At 40.1% G+C, this 12,391-nt stretch overlaps 1 protein-coding gene across 4 annotated transcripts in view; it reads left to right on the top strand.

The window, feature by feature from the left end:
* Positions 1 to 11,225, top strand: part of FRS2 (fibroblast growth factor receptor substrate 2) — a 113,669-nt gene extending 102,444 nt beyond the window's left edge. For all 4 annotated transcript variants that reach the window (XM_075551293.1, XM_075551294.1, XM_075551295.1 and 1 more), the window contains 5 exons: positions 45 to 136; positions 1,351 to 1,537; positions 2,513 to 2,671; positions 3,629 to 3,792; positions 6,324 to 11,225. In XM_075551293.1, the coding sequence (XP_075407408.1) occupies positions 71 to 136; positions 1,351 to 1,537; positions 2,513 to 2,671; positions 3,629 to 3,792; positions 6,324 to 7,274 (1,527 nt within the window). In that variant the 5' untranslated portion in view covers positions 45 to 70 and the 3' untranslated portion in view covers positions 7,275 to 11,225. The remainder of the gene's footprint in view (positions 1 to 44; positions 137 to 1,350; positions 1,538 to 2,512; positions 2,672 to 3,628; positions 3,793 to 6,323) is intronic.
* The last annotated feature ends 1,166 nt before the right edge of the window (positions 11,226 to 12,391 follow it).

Here is a 12,391-nt window from a genome sequence, read left to right as displayed (position 1 = left end):
GGTACCCTCCGTCTAATGGCTGGTTCCAAATCATGTCCCCACAGAGCTCACATGGTCTTCTGAAGAAGCCATGGGTAGCTGTTGTAGCTGTCCAGATAAAGACACCGTCCCAGACAACCATCGAAACAAGTTTAAGGTCGGTTCTTAACCTCCTCACGTTTATGCCTTTGCTTCCTTCCCTTCCAAACGGTCTTTCCTTTGTTAGCAAGTGTTGCTAGCTGTTTGCTGATAGCAATGTAGAAGCCTCTTTGACTTTTCTCGGGCTCCTCTCTATCCAACTAGCCACACAATTGTGCTAGTCCTAGCTTTCAAATGCCACCACAAGGGTACCTTTGTTGTCCCATCCCTGCTTCCTAGCCCAAACCTGATCACCTCATGGCTGCAGGATCTATCTCCTCGCTGCAGTCTGCCTCCAGTCACCCCAGTAACCTGTCCCGAAGTTGCCTTAAAATTAATCTTCCTCTTTCTTCATTCATCAAACTGTTCACTAACAGGTCTGTGGTGTTTTTCTCTCTAGACTCTGCTCTGTCCCTTTTTCATCCAGAGCTACTTAGCATGTTTGTAATCTGACCTTAGTCCGATTGTGATGAATTATAGTCACAAGATCAAACAAATCTGAGTATAAGTCACCACCTTGTTATTTCACAGTTTTGTGACCTTGGACAGGTTACATTATCACAAATTAGTTCCATTTTTATACAGTGGAAAATATTGTAGTACCTGCAGTCAGGATTGTGTAAATGAAGAGAATGTATGTGAACCACTTCACTCATTTCTAGGCATGTAATAATAAGCTTACCATAAATGTTATGTGTACTTTTTATTCTTTGAATCTCTGCAATAAAAACCCCATCCTTTACATGAACTGTATGCCAATCTTATTTTGGTCTATTTGAAGTATAACCTTCTTTGTTTCTACCTTAGCTTATATCTTTATTCCATGTCCTACAACTTCTTACCCTTTGGCTTTCCCCTCTTATTCCCTAAGTAAATTTAACTGTCCCTGAAACCCAGCTAAAGCCTTTTCTTATATGAAGGTTTCTCCAATAGCCTTAAACTGTAATTCTTCACCTTTACAGCCTCCTTGGCACTCATTTGCATTCATATTCCTTTTGTGCTGTTGGGTTTGTGGTGTTGTTTGTATATCTTGACTCCCCGATGATGATGTAAATTCCTTATAGTTGTGAGCCAAGCAATACATTGCTACACAGTCTGTGTTACATGCGTTTGATGGCCTAGCAAATGAATAGATAATTGAGCCAAGGATGTTTTTTCTGGTGAGTTGTAAACTATGTGTTTGAGTATCTTGTGGAAGGGTGACCTTAGCATTCATCGAACCTTCTTTTTTAGGTCATTAATGTGGACGATGATGGAAATGAGTTAGGTTCTGGCATAATGGAGCTTACAGACACAGAACTGATTTTGTATACGCGCAAACGTGACTCGGTGAAATGGCACTACCTCTGCCTGCGGCGCTATGGCTATGACTCACATCTCTTCTCTTTTGAAAGTGGCCGAAGGTGTCAAACGGGACAAGGTGGGTAGTATTTCTCTCTCCAAGCAGTATATATTTAAAACGTTGTGCTTTCAGTTATTGTATATGTGATGTTGAAATGAAAAAAAGCAGCACACAAGTGGATTGTCCAAAAGATAGATATGGTTAACTGTTCATGTGACGCATGTTTGCTGAAGCATATTTCCCCTGTAAAGAATTTTTTGTCATATTTCAGCTTTTTGAGACTTTCAGTAAGCTAATAATTCTAGTACCTTAACTGTACGGGGGAGTTAAAATACTGAGTTCATGGGAAAATGGAATTAAAAGGTGTGCGATTTTCCCATGAACTTGTGGACACCCCATTGTGTCTCTCATTTTAACTTGATGTTGGGGAAAGAGCCTAAACACGAGTCAACCAAATCTTGTTTACTTCTCTGCTCCTAATACCCGGATGGCCTTCGGCAGATTGCATAACTGTTGCTGGGCTTCAAGAATTTTCTCTGTAAAAGTGAAATGGTGATGATACCTGTCTTACGTGTTTAAAAGCTCCAAACTCACCGCCGTTGGTTAGATTTGGACCCATAGCAGCCCCAAAGGGCTTAGAAGACTGTACATCCTGACAGAGCATTTCTCCCAAGGAGTGGCTGTGTGAGTTCCAGCTGCTGACCTTGCCCTTAGCAGCCCAACTCAGAACCCACTGTCATGCTAGAGCTTCTCTCTCAGAGAGTTCTTAGAATAATGAAGCAAAATAATGATGTAAAATGCCTAATAAGAAGTCCTATGAAATGGTAACTGCTCCCCTTAAGCATGAAGAAATGTGCTCCCCCTGCTGTCAGAAAGGAGACTAGATTAAGTATGCAACCTTGTTTTTTGTCTGATTTTCTTCTGGGTCTTATGTTTTGAAACTTGCTGCTGGCGCACAGAATGCGTATTTTGCAGGTTTTTTTCTTTGGCGGTGCTTCTATAGCTCTTTTGACACCTTGGTCACCATTTTTCCCTTCTGGTTTATATTTATAGGAATCTTTGCCTTTAAGTGTGCTCGTGCAGAAGAATTATTCAACATGTTGCAAGAGATTATGCAAAATAATAGTATAAATGTGGTGGAGGAGCCAGTGGTAGAAAGGACCAACCCTCAGGCAGAATTGGAGGTTCCCAGAACACCTCGAACCCCTACAAGTAAGTGCCCATTCCCAGGGTCACAGTGTGCGTAGCACCCCAGAAACCATCAGTGACTGATTAATGACTGTCTGTTTTCAAAACAGCAAATTCTCAAAATGAGAGTAAGTCAAAAAGTATTGATACAGAATATCACAGAAGCCTTTATTAACCAAAAATGTGTAGCTATTGCTTTTTCACATATCCTGCATCTACGTTTATATGCTTTTGAAAGCAGTGTTTCCATTGTCTCCACCCCTTCCCTGAATACTTCGGTGCTCTTTGGTTTACACCATATCAAGGTGAGAGCTGAAGCCTCCTTGAGGGACAGGCGCTCAGATGTTCCTTTTCAATGGTATTTGAACTTGGGGAGCAAAATGAAGTCTTAAAGGACCAAAGTCAGACCTTGTAGGGTGGGTGGGCTTTCCAGTGAAGTTCTCATAGGACAGACCTTGCGAGCCTCAACGGGGGATTGGGTGTGTCATTTTCAGTTTTCCTATTTAGCCGCCTTGATTGCCCCTTCTCTTTCTAGAAAACCTACCAAAATCACCCCTTTGGAATTGCAAACAACAGTTGTCATAGTCTTCTGAGCTGACCTCTATGCCTTGAATTTAACCACCCCAGCAGTCTTTGAAGCCACTGTTTGGCTTAGACTTTTTCATTTCTATTTTTGAATGTCTCCTAGTCAGATTAAGACAGGTGTATTCTGAGACATCTTGTCTGCAGCTGTCCCCTGATTGCATAGACATGTGTGAGCATGTTTTGTTTGAGCATGTTTGTTTGTTTGTTAGAGGAATCCTAATAATAATACTTTTTGACTTACTATGATAAAATATGAATAAAACATGGAATGGGGCTATTTGTTCCTTTGTTTTCTACTCTCTTCCTTCAATCTCTCAGGAGAAACCTGATGGTCATTCTCCCTCCCATCCCCATGTCCTGTCTTTCTCCTTAAACCAATAAACAAAATTTTCTCAGCTCCAGGGTTTGCTGCTCAGAATTTACCTAATGGATATCCCCGATATCCCTCATTTGGAGATGGCTCATCTCATCCTTCAAGCAGACATCCTTCTGTGGGAAGTGCACGCCTGCCTTCAGTAGGTGAAGAATCGACACACCCTTTGCTTGTATCTGAGGATCAAGTAAGTATATTGCTAGTATATAGTGACAATGAATGTGACGTTAGTGTGAATGTGCTAATAAACTTGAAGATTGTATTTACTTTGAGTTTTAACCGTCACTGTTGACAAATTACTGTTGCAATGAAGAAACCGAGGAAATTGTGTGGGCTGTACATATTCAAATAGAAGCCGATTTTTCCCAGTGCATTCTTAATGCAGTTTCTGTGGTAAACTTAAGTGCCTCGGCTGATAATTGCGTCAGCTTAGACTTGTATATACGGTGTTTACTGGCTTATATGCTCATTGCAGATGTTAAGGAAAACATAGTATTAAATTGGTTTCTGGAATCGGGAGATGTTTCCACAGATAAACACACATGCTGTTGGAAATTTATAAAGATATAAATAGTTCCCACTGAGGTAACTGTCAATGGATTAAGAATTTATGCAGCTTTTCATAACTAGTAGACTATTAGCAGGAAGGTAAAATCTTCTTAATGTTATTATGGAACTAGTTATTGTGTTGGGGTTTTTAAAATTATTTTACTGGGGGCTCATACAACTCATCACAATCCATACATCAGTTGAATCAGGCATGTTTGTACATGTGTTGCCTTCATTCTTTTCTAGACATTTACTTTCTATTGAGCCCTTGATATCAGCTCTTTCCCCCCTTCCCTCATAGCCCCTGAGAGATTGTACATTGTTATTATCTTCATCTCTCACACCGACCGCTGTCTCCCTTTCCTTATGTTTTTTGTTGTTCTTCCCCCTATTGAGGGGTGTATGGTGATGTGTCAATCATTGCTATCGGTACCCCCTTTCTCCCTTCCTCTCCCCTGCTTCCCCCCTACCCTTCTGGTATCACTATTCCCACTCCAGTTCCTGGATTCTGTGTGTTGTTTTTTTAATTTGAGAAGAGAAATATCTGGCAGATCTAAGTATTAGTTAGGTGTGATTCTTTTTTGTAAACCGTATTTATTATTGAGATTTAGTATTTTTAAAACCAGTATCATTTGTTCCTTACATAATAATTATAAGTTCTTTATTTGCTATAACTATGTTCTTCTAATTTTGCATTCTATTTCTTAGGTTTTTTTAAGGTTTTTTTATATATACTTCAAAAATATTTATATTTTAGCTACAAACATCCTATTGAGGTACTTTTTGGTGTGAAAATTTTTTGAAACCCGTTCAGAGTTTTTCATGCAGTGCATTTCCCATGAACCTTTTGAAGACCCCGGTGGTGTAGTGGTTACACTTCTGGTTGCCAGGTCAGCAGTTTGAAACTACTAGCCGTTTCTTGGGTGGAAAGAAGCGGTTTTCTCCTCCTGTAAAGAGTTGCCTTCTCAGAAGCCCACAGGGGCAGTCCCACCCTGCGCTTTAGGGCTGCTACGAGTTGGCATCAGCGTGATGGCAGTGCATTGGTGCAGTTAGATAAGATCTGCAGATAGTGACAGATCTCAACATGATGGCAGTGCATTGGTACAGTTAGATATGATCTGCAGATAGTGACAGATCTCAACGTGATGGCAGTGCATTGGTGCAGTTAGGTAAGATCTGCAAATAGTGACAGATCTCAACGTGATGGCAGTGCATTGGTGCAGTTAGGTAAGATCTGCAAATAGTGACAGATCTCAACATGATGGCAGTGCATTGGTACAGTTAGATAAGATCTGCAAATAGTGACACATCTCAACGTGATGGCAGTGCATCGGTACAGTTAGATATGATCTGCAAATAGTCACAAATCTCAACGTGATGGCAGTGCATTGGTACAGTTAGATAAAATCTGCAAATAGTGACAAATCACTCCGATATGTGTGATTACTGAATTATGTCTTCATGTCTTGACTTCTTCGAGTTGCTATAATAAAATTACCACAAGTAGGTGGCTTTAATAAACAGCAATTTATTTTCTCACAGATGAGGAGGTCTGTATTCAGGATGCTGGTTCTAGGGAAAGATGATCTCTGACTTTCTAGGGGAGTCTTTTTCTCAGCTTCTTTTTGGCAATCATTGGAGAGCACTCCACATGACTGACTCGTTCCTCCTGTGCATCCTTCCATCTGTGCCTATCTGTTCTTTGTACATCTCACAATTTACTGGTTTAAGACAACACCTGCACTGGTAAGGCCTCATTGACGCAAAGAAGAAAACGCTCCCAAAGGGGGTTAGCCATCACTGTAATGTGTCGGTGAGGGTTTGCCACATGTAGTTTGAAGGGACACAGTTCAAGTCATAACAATGCTTTATTGAGAATTTCTAGAATGATATCAGAGCAGTAATCTTTATTTTTGTAACAGAATACATCTTGTGTTTCACAATCAACTACAATACTGCGTGTGTCCTTTTAAAGTACCTTTTTTTTCTTTACCAAATTTGGAAGACATTGCTACACACACACACTTATTGTTATGTTATCAAAAATCAAAGCAGTGCATTTAGAAAGAAAGTTATTAACTGAAATTAACTGGTATGGCCTGCCAGTTTCTGTTTGTGTTTTGCTGTTGTTTTCAATGAGTTCCTGACTCACCTTTTGTTTCCTTTCAGGTACATACCTATGTCAACACTACAGGTGTTCAAGAAGAGCGAAAAAACCGAACCAGCGTGCATGTCCCATTGGAGGCAAGGGTTTCTAACGCTGAAAGCACTACCCCCAAAGAGGAACCAAGTGGTACTGAAGACAGGGACCCTCAGGTTCTTCTTGAGCCTGAAGGAGTCAAATTTGTTTTAGGACCAACTCCTGTTCAGAAGCAATTAATGGAAAAAGAGAAACTGGAGCAACTTGGAAGAGATCAATTTAGCGCAAGTGGAGCAAGTAACACAGAATGGGACACTGGATATGACAGTGATGAGCGAAGAGATGGACCCTCTGTTAACAAACTAGTGTATGAAAATATAAATGGGCTATCCATCCCTAGTGCCTCAGGGATCAGGAGAGGTCGTCTGACATCCACCAGTACCTCAGATACCCAGAACATCAACAACTCAGCGCAGAGGAGAACTGCATTATTAAATTATGAAAACCTGCCCTCGTTGCCTCCTGTTTGGGAAGCCCGCAAGCTTAGTAGAGATGAAGATGACAACTTAGGACCAAAGACCCCATCTCTGAATGGCTACCATAATCATCTAGATGCAATGCATAACTATGTAAATACAGAGAATGTAACCGTGCCAGCCAGCGCTCACAGAACGGAGCATGCAAGGTGTCGGGACTGCGCACCAACCGTCTTTAACTTTGACATTAGACGCCCGAGTTTGGAACACAGGCAGCTCAATTACATACAAGTTGACTTGGAAGGTGGCAGTGATTCTGACAACCCTCAGACTCCAAAAACGCCTACCACGTCGCTGCCACAAACCCCCACCAGGCGCACCGAGTTGTATGCTGTGATAGACATTGAGAAAACTGCTGCTATGTCAAATTTGCAGAAAGCACTGCCACGAGATGATGGTACATCTAGGAAGACTAGGCATAATAGTACTGATCTGCCCATGTGAGCCTGGAAAGCATTACATTGTTTGCACCTTTGTGAAGTTTTAAAAAATGAAGATGCAAGTGCTTCATTTTCATTTCTAAACACTAACTTTTTGTAGACTGATAAAATTTTGTTTCCTGACTATCCCGTGTGCTTCTGTAAAGGGAATTCGCGTAGAGCAGGCACTCATCAAGGACACTCATGTCAGCACATACTACTCATTCTTGTCCTGCCGCCCTCCCGTGGTCACAGCGCCTATTTAAAACGGGAGTCGGAGTAAGTGACGTGCTGGTTGCTTCCTTTGGATGTTCTGGACTTAGGCATAGCATTCACGTGTAAGTCATGGCTGGCATTGAAAACATTTTATAAAGCCTCTTGATAATGTGCATTGCTAGCAGATAACGCTAGGATTTGAAAGTAATATGTGTAGATTCACTGTCCATGGTATGTGGCCGCCAGCATGTAACATGAGGAATCCTTCACTTCCCTCACTGATGGCTTTTCAACATGAGCCAAGACCTATGTAAAGGAAATATAAATACCACACCTCCTTATATACCAATCAGCTCCTTTGCCTTGAGCATCACTGGAGAGAGTCCCGGGTCCTTGGATCAGGTTGGCTGTTGGTGTGGGAGAAAGGCGAGAAGGAGAAAGGACTTTATGTTTACTCATCTCATGATGTCATTTGAAGGGCATGCCCAGATCTCTTAATCAAAATTATAATAGGCTCAAGAATCAAGTCTCAGGTCACTTTACCCAAAAACATTGGAAAATCTGAACCACGGTCTCTGTAGTTTCCTGTCCTATAAATAAGTATCATTGTCTTCTGGAGGTATTTGTGCCATTAGGCTTCCGTTTACCTTCAGGGTTTTTTTTCCTTTGGTGTCTGGGGTATGTTATTTTGTTGCTTGATGTCTTTTTCAACTTAAAATGTCTAAGTTTGTACATAGGTTGAGATTGGATTTATGTGTTCATTGTTGTTTGGTTTGCATTTTTTTCCCATCAAATTAATGATTTTGAAGGTTCATTTGGAACTTACTGTTATTCTATAACAGGGTTGCCCTTGTTCAGTATTTATTTATATGCTGTTTACTTTTTTAGTTGATAAAACATTTTTTTCCATTTTTAATTTCACTCGTGTCCATAGGTGATCTCTTTAGCAGCTGAGAAAAAAAAGAAAAGATACTTTGACCATGCAGAGTTTACCCTAAAGGTACGGCGTTCTCTCTGTGGGCACTCTTCCCCAGCACTTTAGCAGTGATTCACTCGGTTCCACGGCTGCAGTTGTCCTCTGCCCGCTGTTTCGTTCCTCCGCTCTCCTTTCACTCATAGCTGGACCTTCGAGTATCTCTTGCTTTCTACAGGATATTAATATTGTTGCCAGCAGAGCAGGGACAGTGAAAGTCTTGTAGCAGTTAGACTGTGTCACACTTAAGGATTTAGGATTAATGGAAGTTCATATGAACTGCGGAGTGTCCTTGAAAATCAAGCATGTTCTAGTTTTCCAAACACCAGAACATATCAAAAGGTTGGGTGGAGTACAGGTTTGGCCACCCTATACAAAATATTTCACTCTCTTCACAAAATCCGTGCAAGTTTGAGCTTATGATCTGGATTCAACAAGAAAAAGTATCGGTCCAAATTCCCTCCAGCCTAGACAATAGCAGTGTGTTAGCAGAACCATCGAGCAGGACCATTCTAAAGAAAAGAAATGGTAAAAGGTGTCCTTAGCACTTTCAGTGCCATTGGTTTGTGTGCACAGCAGATTTTCTTTCTTTCGTGTGTGTGTGTGACCTTGGTGCTTTACTAAAGAGTTTGCTGTTTTTTAAAAAGACGTCAGTGGCATGGGGATGCAGTTTCCATTTTTAATGCGTTGCTCCATTCGTGCTGCTTCTGAGTAGGTTGCTAAGTGTGCCAAATCTCTGAGGGGCTGTAACGTGGGACAAGAGTGACATGGGATGGATGCACATGGTCCTGAGAGCGGGCGGGCGGGGCAGCACAGGAACCAACCGCCAAGTGAAAGGGCTGATCTGTTTCTTCATTTTCGGGTTAGATACTGTTTTATCTCTCTCGTCCTTTGCATCTTTTCCTCCAGCTTCTAACTAGGTTGTTGTGTTTTTAAGGTAACTTTGAGTATAATCATTACAGTTTGTGCTTTAAATACGATGTGCTTTAACAATGAAAATGGGACCAATTGTCTGCTAAGAATTTTACATTAGGTTCTGTACGAGCATTAGGGAGATGTATACAACTGGCGGTAGTTTCTACTCTTCTGGAAGTCACCTGTGTTCCTATTTAATAAAAAGTAATTTAGGACACTCTCTTGAAGTGGTCTAGTACTGGGCATTAAGCTCTTTCCTGGAAAAAAAAAAGTTCCTAATTACTGAGTGTATTTTAGAATGAGATATTTTGTTGGCAATATAGTTAAATGTGGCCATTAAGTCTCAGGTTTTCTGAGGCAAACCTAATTTTATATATTCTGTTCTGTTAACAGACGATTTGATCCCACTTTTTGGTTCTGGAAATAATAATTATTCCTATATTTCTCCCTTTCCCCCAGTAAAATCGTCTTTTATCACTGTGGGGATCACAGTGTGTTTACCCCAGAGCAAGGTTGGAGGCAGATGTGGGTGTTACCCGTGTCTTTGCTTTTGTTTTATTCCAGTTTCAGCTTCCTTTAAATATGAAAATATGGTGCCTTCCCTCCCTCTAGAAAGACTGGCAAATGTTTCCCTCTATTTCCTGCTGCTGCGGAGTGATGAGATATGCACTTTACTCTTGAAGACTCAGCAAAAAGCTTCTCACTTCCCAGTATGTCCAGAAGAGATCACATTGGAACTTGGGGAAATCTGCCAAGCAGTCTTTGTTTTTAATAGATAGCAATGTTGACTCCATAGTTCAATATTGTGAGAGTAAGTCATGCTCGTGTTTGTTTATTCTCCTCCCCGTGTCCCCCCCCCCAAAAAAACAACAAAATAATAACCCTGTGGCAAAGCATATAAAAATGTACCTCAATAATGTTCTATTAAAAATGGGACAGGGGCCTTAAGTTTTAATAATTTCCCAACAATGTGCCACCATATTTTTGCCTCAAGGTAAAGGTTTTTGAAAGCTAAAAAGTACTTCCTGTTTTCCCCTGTGCTGTCATTTCATTCTAACCCATAATGCCCTAGTGTTTTGTGCAATGTGTAGTGTGTATGTATATGTATATACGTGTGTGTGTCTCGAAATATACCATCAGAGACATCATACTGAAGTACTTGATGTTTTGCCATCTCATTCCTATTTCTGATGTGTGAGGTATATGGTACTAATTAACCTTTCCCCTGACGTTTGCCAAATTTGAATAAAGGCATTGGTACGAAATACAGAATGTATAGAGATGTTTTGGCTTGAAAAATTAATAAATCTTTTTTCTGACCCACCACAATACACTCGGGCGAACCAGCACCGTGTTGATCTTTCCTTCGCTTTGCATCCCTTTCCCTATCCCTATTTCCTCTTTTTGGGGGGAGTGGGGGGCGTAACAGTTCTTTTGTAACATTGTTACCAGTGTAATTCTATGACAGTCGGACATTTATAGATGGAAACAGACTGGTATTGATAGTACAGTAGTCACCAGTGTGCCACATTTGCATTCGTAAATGCAAAATATATGTTTTATAAAGGACAAATTTTGTGTTGTGTTTTTATTTTCATTACATTGTAAAATATTGTAAGATTACTGTATGTCCTAATCTGCATTATAAATGTTAATTTTCTTTCCTACATAAAGGCATAAATATCGCAACTTTGTATAAAGGTAGCTTACTAGATTTTTAACTTTTTCTTTTATAAAAAGTTGTCAAACAGTGGGACTACCATTGCCAAATTGTATATGAAATCTGAATTTTACTCCCTATGATTTATTTACTTTATAAACATTCCAGATTTCTCTAATAAAAGATGGAAGTGATACTGTACTATGCATAAATGTATTTCTAATGCTGTTCCATATCAGCGTTTTAAATTTTAATTTGGATCTTGGAATATTGGCAAAACTGAACCACTGTGAGCTAAATGAAGCTTTGTTGTACCTGTCACAACACTGTTTGCCCTTGGGCCCTTGCCGCTCTCAGTTCGATCTCTCCTGACAGTGCCGACATCACACAGCCTGTGGCGTGACAGTAAAGCACAGCTCTGCGGGGAGGACGGGTGGGCTTGGGGAGGAAGTTGGGCTGGGGCAATTTCCTTCTAGTTATTCTTTACATACGTTTTCTTTATTGCCAGATTAGCCATGATTCCAAAAGTCTCAGATTTGATGTAAACATGCTTTTAAGGACAGTGTGAATGTACTTTTAAGCTTAATTTTTGCCATAAACAAGTAACTAATTTTTTATCTTTGGAAAAGTACAATCAAACCTTTATTAACTGGAGTACTTAAAGAGTAAGCTGATTATTGAATTTAGTTAAACAAGGGCTAAATGACACCTTTTTAAAAAATCCTTATTTATTGTAGCATATTAGTCTACTTTATTGTCCTAGGAAATTGTAATCTGTAAATTCCGGTTTGTGTTAGACAATTTAAGATCTTGCAATGCCTTACTGTTGTACATCTGGCATACATTTCCATGATGAAGTACTCAAGTTGATACCAGAAACCGAGCTGACCATACACTGACCTTAAGCATTCATGAAAAACCGTTTTGTTGAATAACAGCTGATCAGAATTCTTATGGTTACTTTCCCTTTATTTACTGAAACTAGATTGCAATAAAACCCCAATAAAAGTTTGGTTGACTACCTATTTAAAGTTTTACTGTATTTATATTCTTCACATTTCTTGAAATTTTATGATAGAGATTTTATTTCTAAGTCTCATCAGAGTGAGCATATAATGAATTGAGTATAACTTTATCAAATGTAATGAAGCTATTTCACATAGCCTCTCATAGCATTACCAATGTGGTCATACAAACCCCTAATTCTCAGTTGTGAAAATCTAATGAATAAGCATGAACTAGGCCCTAAGCTATCATAACCATTGCAGTTCTTGTCCTCTAAAGAATTTAGTAGCCAGAACGATGTCTCACACAGTAGGTGATGATACAGCCCTGGGGCAGTGGGGGGGGGGGGGTGGACCCTTGAAGGATCTGGGGG

The sequence above is a fragment of the Tenrec ecaudatus genome, chromosome 6 (genome assembly GCF_050624435.1).
Source record: "Tenrec ecaudatus isolate mTenEca1 chromosome 6, mTenEca1.hap1, whole genome shotgun sequence".
In the NCBI taxonomy this organism is placed as follows: domain Eukaryota; kingdom Metazoa; phylum Chordata; class Mammalia; order Afrosoricida; family Tenrecidae; genus Tenrec; species Tenrec ecaudatus.
The sequence above is the reverse complement of the archived record's forward strand: the minus strand, read 5'-3'. Positions and strand labels throughout refer to the sequence as shown.